Source organism: Mirounga angustirostris, unplaced genomic scaffold, assembly GCF_029215605.1.
Source record: "Mirounga angustirostris isolate CCGP_5_RB_7025 unplaced genomic scaffold, mMirAng1.0.hap1 SCAF_13, whole genome shotgun sequence".
NCBI lineage: Eukaryota > Metazoa > Chordata > Mammalia > Carnivora > Phocidae > Mirounga > Mirounga angustirostris.
In genome coordinates this window covers 26,380,051-26,392,932 of record NW_026991721.1, presented here as the reverse complement: position 1 = coordinate 26,392,932, position 12,882 = coordinate 26,380,051, and the positions used below count along the sequence as shown (strand labels likewise).

General features: G+C 36.4%; 1 protein-coding gene across 1 annotated transcript in view; it reads right to left on the bottom strand.

The window, feature by feature from the left end:
• Positions 1 to 12,882, bottom strand: part of CCDC73 (coiled-coil domain containing 73) — a 64,640-nt gene that overhangs the window by 23,577 nt on the left and 28,181 nt on the right. The window contains exons 4-6 of the mRNA XM_054512000.2: positions 7,550 to 7,678; positions 6,991 to 7,050; positions 5,745 to 5,849 (exon numbers count right to left, since the gene is read on the bottom strand). Coding sequence (XP_054367975.2) covers positions 5,745 to 5,849; positions 6,991 to 7,050; positions 7,550 to 7,678 — 294 coding nt within the window. The remainder of the gene's footprint in view (positions 1 to 5,744; positions 5,850 to 6,990; positions 7,051 to 7,549; positions 7,679 to 12,882) is intronic.

Here is a 12,882-nt window from a genome sequence, read left to right as displayed (position 1 = left end):
TTTAGAATCTTTTCTCTTTTAGTATAAAATTTCATAATGATATACATTGGTTTTGAGCAAAACAAACTCAAATTCTTCAGTTCTAGGTTACATTCTCATATTATTTCTTTGGTCATCTCCTCTCCTTCCATTTTCCCTGTTCTCTCTGAAACTCATTAGACTTCTTGGACTGAATCCCTAATATTCTTTCCCTTCTGTTTTCCATCTTCTTGTCTTTTGATTCTACTTTCTAGAAGACTATCTCAATATTACCCTCCATACTTTTCACTGTACTTTTTATGTCTGCTAAAATATTTATTTTAAAGTTTCTCTTTAATTCTGAGTGTTTCTTTATCTAAAGACTCCTAATTCTTGTTTTTATGGATTAATAAATATATTTCTCTTAATAGTGTGTATTTTCTTAGTTTCTCTAAATTTTTTTTTCATTACCCTGTTCATTTTGTCTGATTTGCATGGCAGAGACTTTCTTCAAGTGCCCAGTGATCCTTAACTGCATGTTCATATTCAGAATGAAGTATTAAAAAGCTGGTTGAAAGTTTTGTCAAATGATGGGCTTCACTGTAGGTTGATCTGGTTGAGCAATTTCACCGGGAGCACTTCACTGGAACAGCCTGAGCAAGTTAGTTCCCCAGAGAGGAAATTTCATTCTCCTGTCTGGAAGTGGTAAAGCTAGCTGTCCTCTAAATGGGGAAACAGAGCAGGAAGGTCTCAGATTTCAGTATTTAGATTTCCACCCTGTTTTCAATATAATTCTCTCAGTAACATATCGGTAAATTGGCTCTAAAAATTTTTTTCCAGCATTTGTCCATTTTAAACATTCCAACCAAGGGCAATTTCAAGCCACCACTAGTTTTACAACCAGCTCACAAAATGACAACAGCTTTAACAAACAGCTCTCCCTGGTATAAGCTGTCTCAAGAATACTACTGGATTTCCCAACCTCAGTTGTCCCTCAAACTCTCCAACATAAATTTCCAATCTTCTGCCAAGTAGAAGATAGGCAGTGCCTTTTTGTGCAGGGTAGGGAAGAGAATTGGGAGGTAAGATAGCTTCTAGCTTTTTATATAGACCTTCTAGCTCTTGGCTTCCACTGCACATCCACTTCTAGAGACACATGATGCTGCAATTCCTGAGCATTCCTGCAGCTTTGACTGGAGTTTCTACTTTCTTTCATTTGCTAAGTAAATTACTAATTTTCCATTTTGTCCCCACTTAAAACTTAATTTTTATTGTTTCTTCTCTTTATTTACTTGTCCTTGTGGATTTATTAATGTCATTTTATTACAGTTTCAGAAGGAAATAGAAGTTAATGTGTAGGTTCAATTCAACATGTTTAACCAGAAGCCCAGATCTGGCAATATCTGAACTTACAAAGATTCTGAATTTATTCATTTTTAATCATTCATTAATTTAATAAAATTTAATGAGCTCCTACTGTGTGCCAGATACTCTTTTAGGCTCTTAATGCTACATGCATGAAACTGTTACTGTTCTCGTGGAATTTAGACTTTATCAGAAAATTATTTGTATCTGGATTAACAAACCCAAAAACCATTCTGAAAAAAATGAATATTGCAGCAAGTCAAAATAAAATCATCTGTTAATGTTTTAATATACCAAAAACGAAGTAATTTAACCCTGGCTAATACTATTACTACAGGAGCAAACTAAGTAAATTATTCTGGTTAAACACTATGACTACAGCAGCAGAACTACACTACATTTAGACTAAACTATAATTAAATCATAGTAGAAAATATTCTCTCTCATGGGAATTCAGGTCTCTATGCTCCAAACTGTACTATTAAAAAAACGAGACAGATGACAGCATGATTGCAGAGCACTGAAAAAAAGTAGGCCATTATGAAGAGTAATGATCCCTTTTAATACAGGTAGAATTAGAATGCTCCTCAAGAAAAACACCTGAGATATCTACGCAGCATAATCTTCAGCAACAGTTCAACACTAATATTTTGTTATACTATATATCAGTGGTTCTCCAACACCAGTCTATAAACAAGTACTGATCCATGACAAAATTTCACTAGTTAATGGCAAACAAAGTCTATACAAGTCACCAAATGTCTTTTCTTGTAAAGGACTGTATCTATTCAGAGATTATACCCTTAATATGTGGCATTAAAATATTCTTTTTTATAAAATAAAAGTGAGGACAGATGGTGTTGCTTATTTTTAATGTCCTTACTTATCAAAATAAAAAGCTGACAATTCTATCTTGTTCTTGTCAATACTTTGCACGAAATTTCCATATGAAATCTAGTTCCTCTATGTACTATCAAGGCTCAAATAATAATGGTGCTAGTTAAATAGGCATCTGGATTATCTAAGATATTGGCACTTAGAGGTAAAAGATCCTGGGACCATAGTTAGAGTCTTCGTTAACTCAAAGAAACACGTGACTGTATGTCTCTGTGACTACTACACACTCCACAGAATTCAACAACACATAAACATTGCATTTAGAGCTCGTGAAGGGTAATTTAAAAGTCGTGGTTTTAGAATAAGTGATCTAACAAAGGTGGCAGTCTCACCAATCTAGGAAGAATACAATAACATTGTAGTGTTGTAGAAACGGTGTTAGAGTAGAATCAGGTCAAAAATTTAATTCTGGGGGGTGCCTGGATGGCTCAGTCATTAAGCATCTGCCTTCAGCTCAGGTCATGATCCCAGAGTCCTCGGATCAAGCCCCACATCAGGCTCCCTGCTCGGCGGGAAGCCTGCTTCTCCCTCTCACACTGCCCCGCTTGTGTTCCCTCTCTCGCTCGCTCTCTCTCAAATAAATAAATAAAATCCTAAAAAAAAAATTAATTTGGGGTTTGCCACTAATTAGGAAGCCTTGAACTATATCGTTTACACTTTTTGGATCTCTAGTTCACCATGAAATGAAATGATGGGATTGGCTGTTCACTAACATTTTGTTCATCCTAAAAAATCTGTTTCAACTCCTTTAAATGGACAAGAAAACAATCCTGATAACTGCTACTCCATAAAGAATTTGGGTAAATTCTATTCTATGTTTCTTGGGAGAAGGTTCAAAGTATTAGAGAAAGTCCCACTCATCTATCTGTAGGGTGGGTAAAGGATGTGGGGGGATACTTGCTTATATCTGGACTTTCAGAGAAATTTTTTCACTAGTCTTACTGGAGGAGGGGAAAAGGGGAAAAGGAAGGAAGAGTTTGATGCCAGAATGCTTCGTCCCTCTCCCAGGTCTAAGTTTTACAGTATTGGGGCCAGGCAAGAGAAATGAAGAGGGCAAAACTCTCTTTACATGATTAGTCAAAGAACATCAATGGTGAGGAGACAAATCTTGCATTGTTCAGGTTAAGTGTGGTTCCATTCAATGATGATGAAGTCAGCATAATTTGTGGGGCCCAATGCAAGATGAAAAAAGCAGGGAAAACGCACTATTAAAGGTACTAAAAGGGCGCCTGGGTGGCTCAGTTGGTTAAGCGACTGCCTTCGGCTCAGGTCATGATCCTGGAGTCCCAGGATCGAGTCCCGCATCGGGCTCCCTGCTCGGCAGGGAGCCTGCTTCTCCCTCTGACCCTCCCCTCTCTCATGTGCTCTCTCTCTCTCATTCTCTCTCTCTCAAATAAATAAATAAAATCTTTAAAAAAAAAAAAAAAGGTACTAAAATACAAAACCTTTTCCTTCCTTCATGGTTACCACACACCCCCCCTCCTTCTTTCTCTCCCTGTCAACTTATCATGGTGTTTTTTATTTTCTATTTAATGTCATGGATCCCTGGGCAGGGGGATATTCACAGGGCAAATGCAGATCCTCACAGATGCCTAAGGGCCTCATCACACAACTCAGAACAAGCAAGATCCACCAGCTATGGGGTTCTACCTCCTGCAAGCTACTAGACCCATGTACTATGCCCTGGCTGGAGGTGGGGAAGTCAATCTTTCTTTCCCATGGGACCTCTGCCCCAATCCATGGCAGATGGGTAACCCCCAACCCACAGCAACTGCCAGGCAGGGATATACCTCAGTATCTGGATTGAGGACTGACTCCCTGCCAAGTCATCTACCTAATGTGCCAACACACTGCCAACCTGAGACAGGATGTTGTAGGGCACATGCAATGGACCCAGACCCTCCCTGTTATATTTAGGCCTCCACCAAAAGTAAGGAACAACAGTAGAACACAGACCTTTCCCCACCAATGTGACCACAACAGTGGTGGGGCAGATGCAAAGAGGATGAGGCCAGGCAGGGCCCAGGATAACAAAGCCAGCAGTCAAAAACTGGTCCTACGAGGCAGCAGGAGACAGAGAAAGTTTAGGCTCTAAGCCCCTAATGCATGCTCCATTTTCCCATCAGACTTAATTTACAAAACATAAATTCAGAGACAAAAATTAATAAAAATTTCGGGACGCCTGGGTGGCTCAGTCGTTAAGCGTCTGCCTTCAGCTCAGGTCATGATCCCAGGGTCCTGGGATCGAGCCCCACGTTGGGCTCCCTGCTCCACGGGAGGCCTGCTTCTCCCTCTCCCACTCTCCCTGCTTGTGTTCCCTGTCTTGCTGTGTCTCTTTGTCAAATAAATAAATAAAATCTTTAAAAAAAATTAATAAAAATTTCAAGAGAGTGAACACAGAATGTTAAGCCTGAAGCACAAAGCCCTTCTGAGTATGGGTCCCCATGCAACTGCACTGATTACATACCCAGGAAGTTAGCCTTGACCTCCACTGATAGTGGTCTTTACATGGGAGGCGACTGTAGTTTTCTTGAGAAATGTTCAGCTTCACCTTCATTACCAAGAATCCCTTCAGAGGAGCACAAATATCTTCCACTAGTCACCCCAGTGGAACACGTGCCCAGCTCCTTCTCTTGAATTGGACATCCCATCACTTGGCCAGTGGCACACAGGACAATTTCTGTCCTTCCACTAACCTCCATGTTCCTTCATGTGGAGCCTAGAAACCACCAAAGTTCTCTCTTCTGCACCTTTCCTGGGCCATAGAGTATCAGAACAAGGATAATACACTTCAAGCCCCATTGGTACATATCAATCCAAAAACTTTTGTCCTTAAAATCTCTGGACCATAACTGTGCACTAGTCTATATGTTCTTGGTATAATTCCAAACTTCAAGAAACATATGCCAAGTTCTTCCACATGAACTTACCACATTTTACTCTATTGGCAACACCAGAGTGGACCTTTTAGTTTCTACAGCATCTCAAGCATCCATCTACAAAACAAGATGGCACTTTCCCCTTTTTGTACCCCAGTCTTTACATGATTTTCACATAGACTCCTTCATTTAGCTTATGAAGGAAAATGTACTCCCCCTCCCAACTAGGGATGTAATAGAAAAGCCTCCCTTATTGAACTCCCACTCCCAAGACATCAGTGACGATAACTTCTTCCCCCCTCCAATCATTTTTTTGGACCTGCCCTTAATTTCTGGAAATTCACTAACTACTCTTTTCTATTTTCAGTTTTGGTCTTGGTCACAATTCTAAGACAAAGAAAAAAAAAATCCCATCCAATCTTTTACAAAATTAAGTCAGATACTTGATAAAATTGAACATTTAAATAGTAACTTAAATGTTAAAAAAAAATACGTTCATTACTTTAGACATTGATACCAAGTTGATGAAGGCCATATCTTATCCCTAAAATTCAAAATGATCTCAGATAAAGTTGGGCAGATAAATGCAACTAGACAGGTAAAGCTCTTAAATGGAAATATACTATCTATATCACTATATACAACCTGATTATTTTCTTTTAACACCTTCAACTTTGCTTCCAGTTCAGTACTAACTTGAGTTTGATGCTGAAGTAACTGTTGCATATGCTGGAAAGAAATGATGATATCCTTTAAAAAAGTATAAATATGATATATCAGTTGGAAGAATTTTAAGATTGTAGGTATGTTTCTAAATTAATTCTTAAACTATATTTTCTAATTTCATAACTTACCTTTATAGTTTAATTTTAACACCATAATAAGACAGTGAAATAAACTAGTACCACATTTTACTAACTTAATATACAAAATAATTACATTATATGATTTCTTACAAAGTACTATATCCAAGAGTTTTTCAAATAACTAACAGTTTTTTTAAATCATGAGACACTACTGGAAAGTGTAAAGAATTTAAAACCAAAACTTTTGTTGGCTTGTCTTAAAAACAGAAAATGTATCACTCCTGAAATGTCATATTGCTAATGAGCTAGGATGTCATAGTATTGTATTCAGAATGAAATGGAGGAAAAGCAGAAAAAAAAAAAAGACACAGGAGAACTTTTCTTTCACAGACCTTTTTTAAATAGAAGAATTATAAATATCAAATAAATTCAAATGAGGGTATAACATCCTATAAATGCATGCTCTAAGCATACATATATTTCAATAATTATCTGCTAGGGTACCAATAGTCTAAACTATCAAGGAAAAAACTGATTTATTTTTATTCTATTTATTCATTAAATATTTTAATGTAATATTTTCCAACTTTATTAAGATATAATTGACATATTCTATAAACTCAAGTTGTACATGATTTGATACATATATATAGTGCTAAATGATTACCCTAATAAGATTAATTAACATCTCTATCACTTCACATAATTACCAGTTTTGTGTGTGATGAGATTATTTATGATCTACTCTCTTAACAACTTTCAAATATATAACACAGTTTTGTTAACTAAAACCATCATGCTGTTCATTAAACTCCCGGAACTTACTCATCTTATACCTGAAGTTTGTACCCTTGGATGAACATCTCCCCATTCCTTGGATTTATTTTTTAATGGAGCATATGTGAGACCCGATTAAAAAGGTACACTTGTATCCATTCAATAGGCCCTAACTGAGTACTTACTATGTGCCAGGAACTGACCTAGACATGATTCCATTTGTTATTTAACTTAACTTCTTTATTTCCCACATTATACCTGCTTTTAAAAATATTTACTGGCTCTCAAAATGTCTTATGATTGCTTGCCTTTTTTTCTCCTTGAATATGTGTGATCTCTTCATTAATCTTCTTATTTAATTCCAACTCCTTTAAAAAATTGAGTAATTTTAAAGTTATGATATAAAATTCAGCAAATTCTATATTTCATTCAGTGCTCAATACGTTTAGGAGAGTCAGGAACCCTTCTCCTACCCCAGAGTACCAACATTCATTTGCTGGTGAAGCAGTGGCTCCTAGTGAAATGAAGGTGGTACGAGACACCCAGCACCAGCTGCTGTGCAAATTTATAAATATTCACGTTAAAAAATTACAAAATTCCTCATCTCCAAAAGCTTTTCTGGAGACACCTCTGTACCACAGATTACCTGACATTATATTAAAGTGGAAACAAAATGGTTATAGACAAATTTTGTCTTAAATTCCTGCCGATAATGGCAAAAATTACCTAATAACAAAAAATAATTCACAATATCTTTTTTTACTATGTATATTAACTTTACAAAGAAGGAACATTTTTGTATTATAAGCCTGGAATTCTCATTTTATGAAAACAATTATATAAACATGAATACATTTAATTAAATACCATGTTGAGTCTTTCTTGAAGTTCTTGAAATTTTTGTTCTTTAATTGTTAAATGGATGTTTTCTTCTCCCATCTTATGTTGACATGTGACCTTGGACTTTATCAAGTCTGACGTAACTTGTTTTAGTTCCTTAACATAAGAAATATAAACAGTAAGTTCAGTATAAACATTTCATCAAAGCAAGGTATTTTCTGACAGTTTTAAAGTCCATTTTAAACCTATCATTATAATTTACTGTATTTCACATATCAAGATAATACTACTGGTCCATCAAGGTCTATTTCCCCTAGTTCCCTTGCAAGATAATTAGCCAAGGTGGGAATGCTACAGGGATAGAATGCATGATTTTTTTCCCTTAAAAAGAGCTAATTTCCCTTAAAAAGATACTAACCAAATGAACTAACCAACCAGAAGTAGGGTGTTTTCAACTTATTTAACAAAAATCTTGAGATAAAAAAAATAATAAAAGATTATCAATTTCCAAGTTCATTAGCATCTAATAAGAAAAATTTGTGTGAGAAATAATCATAATCTAATGTGATGAGTGCTATATTACAGGAATGTATAGAAGCATAAATAAAGAGATTGGTGGAGGGCATCAAGAAGGCATTATTAAGAAAAGTGGTTTCTGAATTGAGTCTTTAAAGATAAACTTGCAAAGAGGACAAAAATGTAGACATTCTAGACAAAAAGACTGTACGTGCACAAACGTGCAGAAACACGAAAGAGTATGGCACTTTTCAGGGAAACAGAATAGATTATGGCCGGAGCTACTATGTAATGGATGAGGGGGAGGAGTAGAGTATTCATGTTTGTGGCTAGAAATCTGACAGGATTCAAATATTGAAAGGGATTTGTAGGCCAAGCTAAAAAGAGCTTTAATTTTATCGTATAGGCAATGAGGAATTAATAATTGAAGGATTTTGAGTAGGAGAAAGACATAAAATTTGTAATTCAGAAAAATAACTCTAGCATCATTACAGATTATTAGAATTGAGGAAGATACAAAAGAAGTCTTCATTTGTGAAGTTACATGTTCACTTAGCTTAACAGATATCATCCAAACACATTATAATTCTAAAATACCAACTTCTAAATTGGTGTGTACTTTATTTTTCTGCTGTTCTGTGTATACTGACTATATTAAATACTCAAGAATCCGATTTTCACGTTCTTGACTACACAGTATCTGGACTCCCTTTGAATTTTGGAGGAATTCTACATTATAAAAGTCCACTGTCCATAGAGGAGCCAGAAATGCCAGATACTAGTTTTATAAGCATGAGGCCAGATTCTGCTAATCAGATGCACCTGTCCCAGATATTGGATCAGGAAGCAGTGTCACAAAGAACAAGAACTGTTGCAAACCCTTCTGTTGTAGGCTTTAGGGGCAATGCTAGTAACAACACATTTCCATGGACAACAATGGTAGGAGCGGCATCCACTACAGTCAACAGTGACAGTACAACCTACAGTGTACTAATTACTTTAGTTTTTCAAAGATTGTATGTAAGAACTGAATAAATAATAATAACAAAAAACTCTTTTGTAGAAAAAAGTTCATTCATTAGGGTGATAGATTACAGGAAATTGTTATTTTCTTCATTGTACTGATTAGTATTTTCTCTTTCTTCTAAAGTAAACACGTATTTCTTAAGTATCAGTGTATAGGATATATACATATATATCCTATATACAATATATACTATATATATATAGTGTAGTATATAATAGTATATTAAGCTATGGAAACAGGGGCAATCACTTAGAGTTATCAGTTAGAAGAAAGAAGATGGCAAATGACTGGGTCCTAAAGAACTCCAACACTCATGGATTACAGAAGAAGCTAATATAGAAAGCTGAGAAGTACAGTCAACTGAGGTAGGTGGAAAATCAAAAGTGTAATACTCAGGTAGCTGAAAAAGGAGCAGCAGAAAATAGGGCTTCAATACGTCCAGAGTTCTACATGTTCTAGCTTCAGATGCCACATAAAAACCACTCAATACCTAGTTCAAAATCCAGGAAGAAGGATTAATGGTTTTAGTTCACATGTCCCTTTCAGATATGTGCATTGCATAAAACGACTGCTAAAGTAACTGCACATGGATCAAGAGATAGGACTCGACTCTTAGAAAAGCAGGCAGACAAATTAATGGCCGGTACAAAGACAACAATCAACATGTACTGAATAATGAAAGAAGTCTGAACAAAGGAGGTATGCCTTGAAGAATGAATAGTATAGCAGATATCCTCCATTTATCTGTCCTGACTCACTCTCCACCCTTTCTTCACACTGCTCTGTCCCCTGTGTGCTGATATCTGTGGATATAGCAAACAATTTTTCTTGCCCTCTGGCTCCTGGTTGGGTTCAATCTCTGGAGAGCACCAGCAAATCAGTATGCTGGGAAGACAGACTGAGGTATTTCCCTGTTTCCTCCCTACATGGACACAAAATGACAATAGCTCTCTACCTTTACCAAAGATCACTGCACCTACAGCTCTCTCCAGGTTCCCAGTATCTGCTTCCTTCCCTTGCCCCCTCAGGTTTACGTGGTATAATCATCCCCCCACCGCTTCTATCCCTGTGGTGCTTCAATGCTCCTCCTGGTTTCCCTGAACCCTGCCCTTAACTTTGTAAACAGCTTCTTCATCAAACTTTCCTTTTACCCATTCCAAGGTGCCATCTATTTCCTGACTCAATCCTGTTTAATTCAAGTAAGTTGAATTAAAGTGTGGGGAGGGGATATGGAGGAGAGCAAAGGCAAAAAGGAAGGAATAATGAAGAATTACGATGATTGCAACAAAGACTTTGCATGAAATAGAACAGAAGATGCTTAAGAAGCAGTAGGAAATGATGTTGAAGATATAGAATGGGGCCAGACCATGGAAGCTCTGAAAAGCCAATTAAAGAAGTATGGGACTAAATCAATATGTTGTACACCTAAACTTACACAATGTTATATGTCAATGATATCTCAATAAAGCTGGAAAGAAATTTGGGACTTGATTTGGTAGGCAAAAGAGAACTATTCAATCTACCCCATTCCTTCTATATATACTAAGTATCTAGCATGTCAGGCACATAGAAGCAATGCATCAAACTAGTAACCCAGTAAAGTCATTTTGGCAACAAGAATGAAGAAAAACCAAGGGCACCTGGGTGCTTCAGTCAGTTAAGTGTATGCCTTCAGGTCGGGTCATGATCCCAGGGCCCCGGGATCCAGCCCCACATCAGGCTCCCTGCTCAGCAGAGAGTCTGCTGCTCCCTTTCCTCTCCCTCTCCCCCTGCTCATGCTCATGTGCACTCTCTCTTGCTCACTCTCTCAAATAAATAAATAACATCTTTTTTTTTTTAAAGAATGAGTAAAAACCAGAAAAAAGAACACTGGCTAAGGGGCTATTTTATTAATCCAGGGATGAGATGATAAATGTCTATACTATTAAGAAATGAAGAAGGGCAAATATGAGATCTTCTAAAGGAAGATATAATTGAGTAGACAAAGGGAATGAAGGAAAAAGATTATTCCAGAGTGTCTAGGTGAAGCTAAAAGAAATGAAAAGAAAAACCATGAAATGTGGAAGAGAAAGCATGACAATGGAAAGGAAATGGGAAGTCTGCTTCACTGATGAAACAGATGAAAATGTATTAAGACAACAAGAAACAAGAGATGAACAATGTTGAGACTGTTAAGAAAGCCAAAAAATCCCAAATCATTATGCCTGAGCCACAGGTTGTTGTTTTATTTAAAAAAAAAGTCCTTCATTCATATTTTTTCAAATTATAAAAGGCTATATGTGATGAATTCCCTCAAATGAGGTTTCAATGTCCCAGCAATGGTTCATCTTCACAGTCAGCAAGAGGATTTCCTTTGAAAGAAGGGTTGCATGAATTTTGGGGGATGTGGAGGGAGAAAGGAGGGATATGAAGAATGAAGAATTAATCCAATGTGTGCCCTGCTGACCCTGAAATTACAGTAAGTCATAAAAGGAGATGACCTGCAGGCAGTTGAAAAAATAGAACTGAGATTAAGGGAAATGTGAGGCTGGAAATATAAAGTCATCTGCATGAAGTGAATGACTGAATCACAGAATATGAGAGCTCATTGAAAGAGACCTTAGGATAGAGCTTTGGAGGAATGGAAGAAAAAGGATAATCAGGGAGCCAAAGGAATTTGTACCAAAAGACCCTCAAAAAGTGAGCTATCATACAGATGTTATAAAATGAACACATTTTATATTTTAAACATCTATTATTTTGTACAAAACATATTATTCTGTAATTAAAAAAACAAAGCATCAGTATCAGGATGCTTTGGTTACTAGTATTAGAAAACCATACAAATAATAAGGACATTTATTCTTCCACATAAGAGAAAGTCCAAAGTTGGGTAGGTTCTCCACTTTTATTTAACACAGTACCAGAAGACCTAGCTCCAGCAATCAGACAACAAAAAGAAATAAAAGGCATCCAAATCAGTAAGAAAGAAATAAAACTTTCACTGTTTGTAGATGACATGATACTATAGATAGAAAACCTGAAAGACCCCACCAAAAACCACTGGAACTGATAAATGAATTCAGAAAGTCACAGGATACAAAATCAGTGTACAGAAATCTGTTGCATTCCTATACACTAATAATGAAGCAGCAGAAAGTGAAATTATGAAAACAATAAAATTACTAGGAATAAACTTAACCAAAGAGGTGAAAGACCTGTACTCTGAAAACTATAAAACACTGATGAAAGAAACTGAAGAGGACACAAAGAAATGGAAAGACATCCCACGCTCATGGGTAGGAAGAACAAATATTGTTAAACTGTCTATAATACTCAAAGCAATCTACACACTTAATGCAATCCCTATCAAAATACCAACAGCATTTTTCACAGAACGAGAACAATTCTAAAATTTATATGGAATCACAAAGACTCGAATAGCTAAAGCAATCTTGAAAAAGAAAAACAAAACTGGAAGTGTCACAATTCCAGATTTCAAGTTATATTATAATGCTGTGTAATCGAAACAGTATGCTACTGGTATAAAAATAGACACAGATCAATGGAACAGAATAGAAAACCCAGAAATAAACCCACAATTATATGGTCAATTAATCTTTGACAAAGCAAGAAAGAATATGCAATGGGAAAAGGACAGTCTCTTCAACAAATGGTGTTGGGAAATCTGAACAACTACATGCATAACAGTGAAACTGGACCACTTTCTTATACCATACGCAAAAATAAACTCAAAAAGGATTAAAGACCTAAATGTGAGACCTGAAAACATAAAAATCCTAGAAGAGACCAAAGGCAGTAATGTCTCTGACATCAG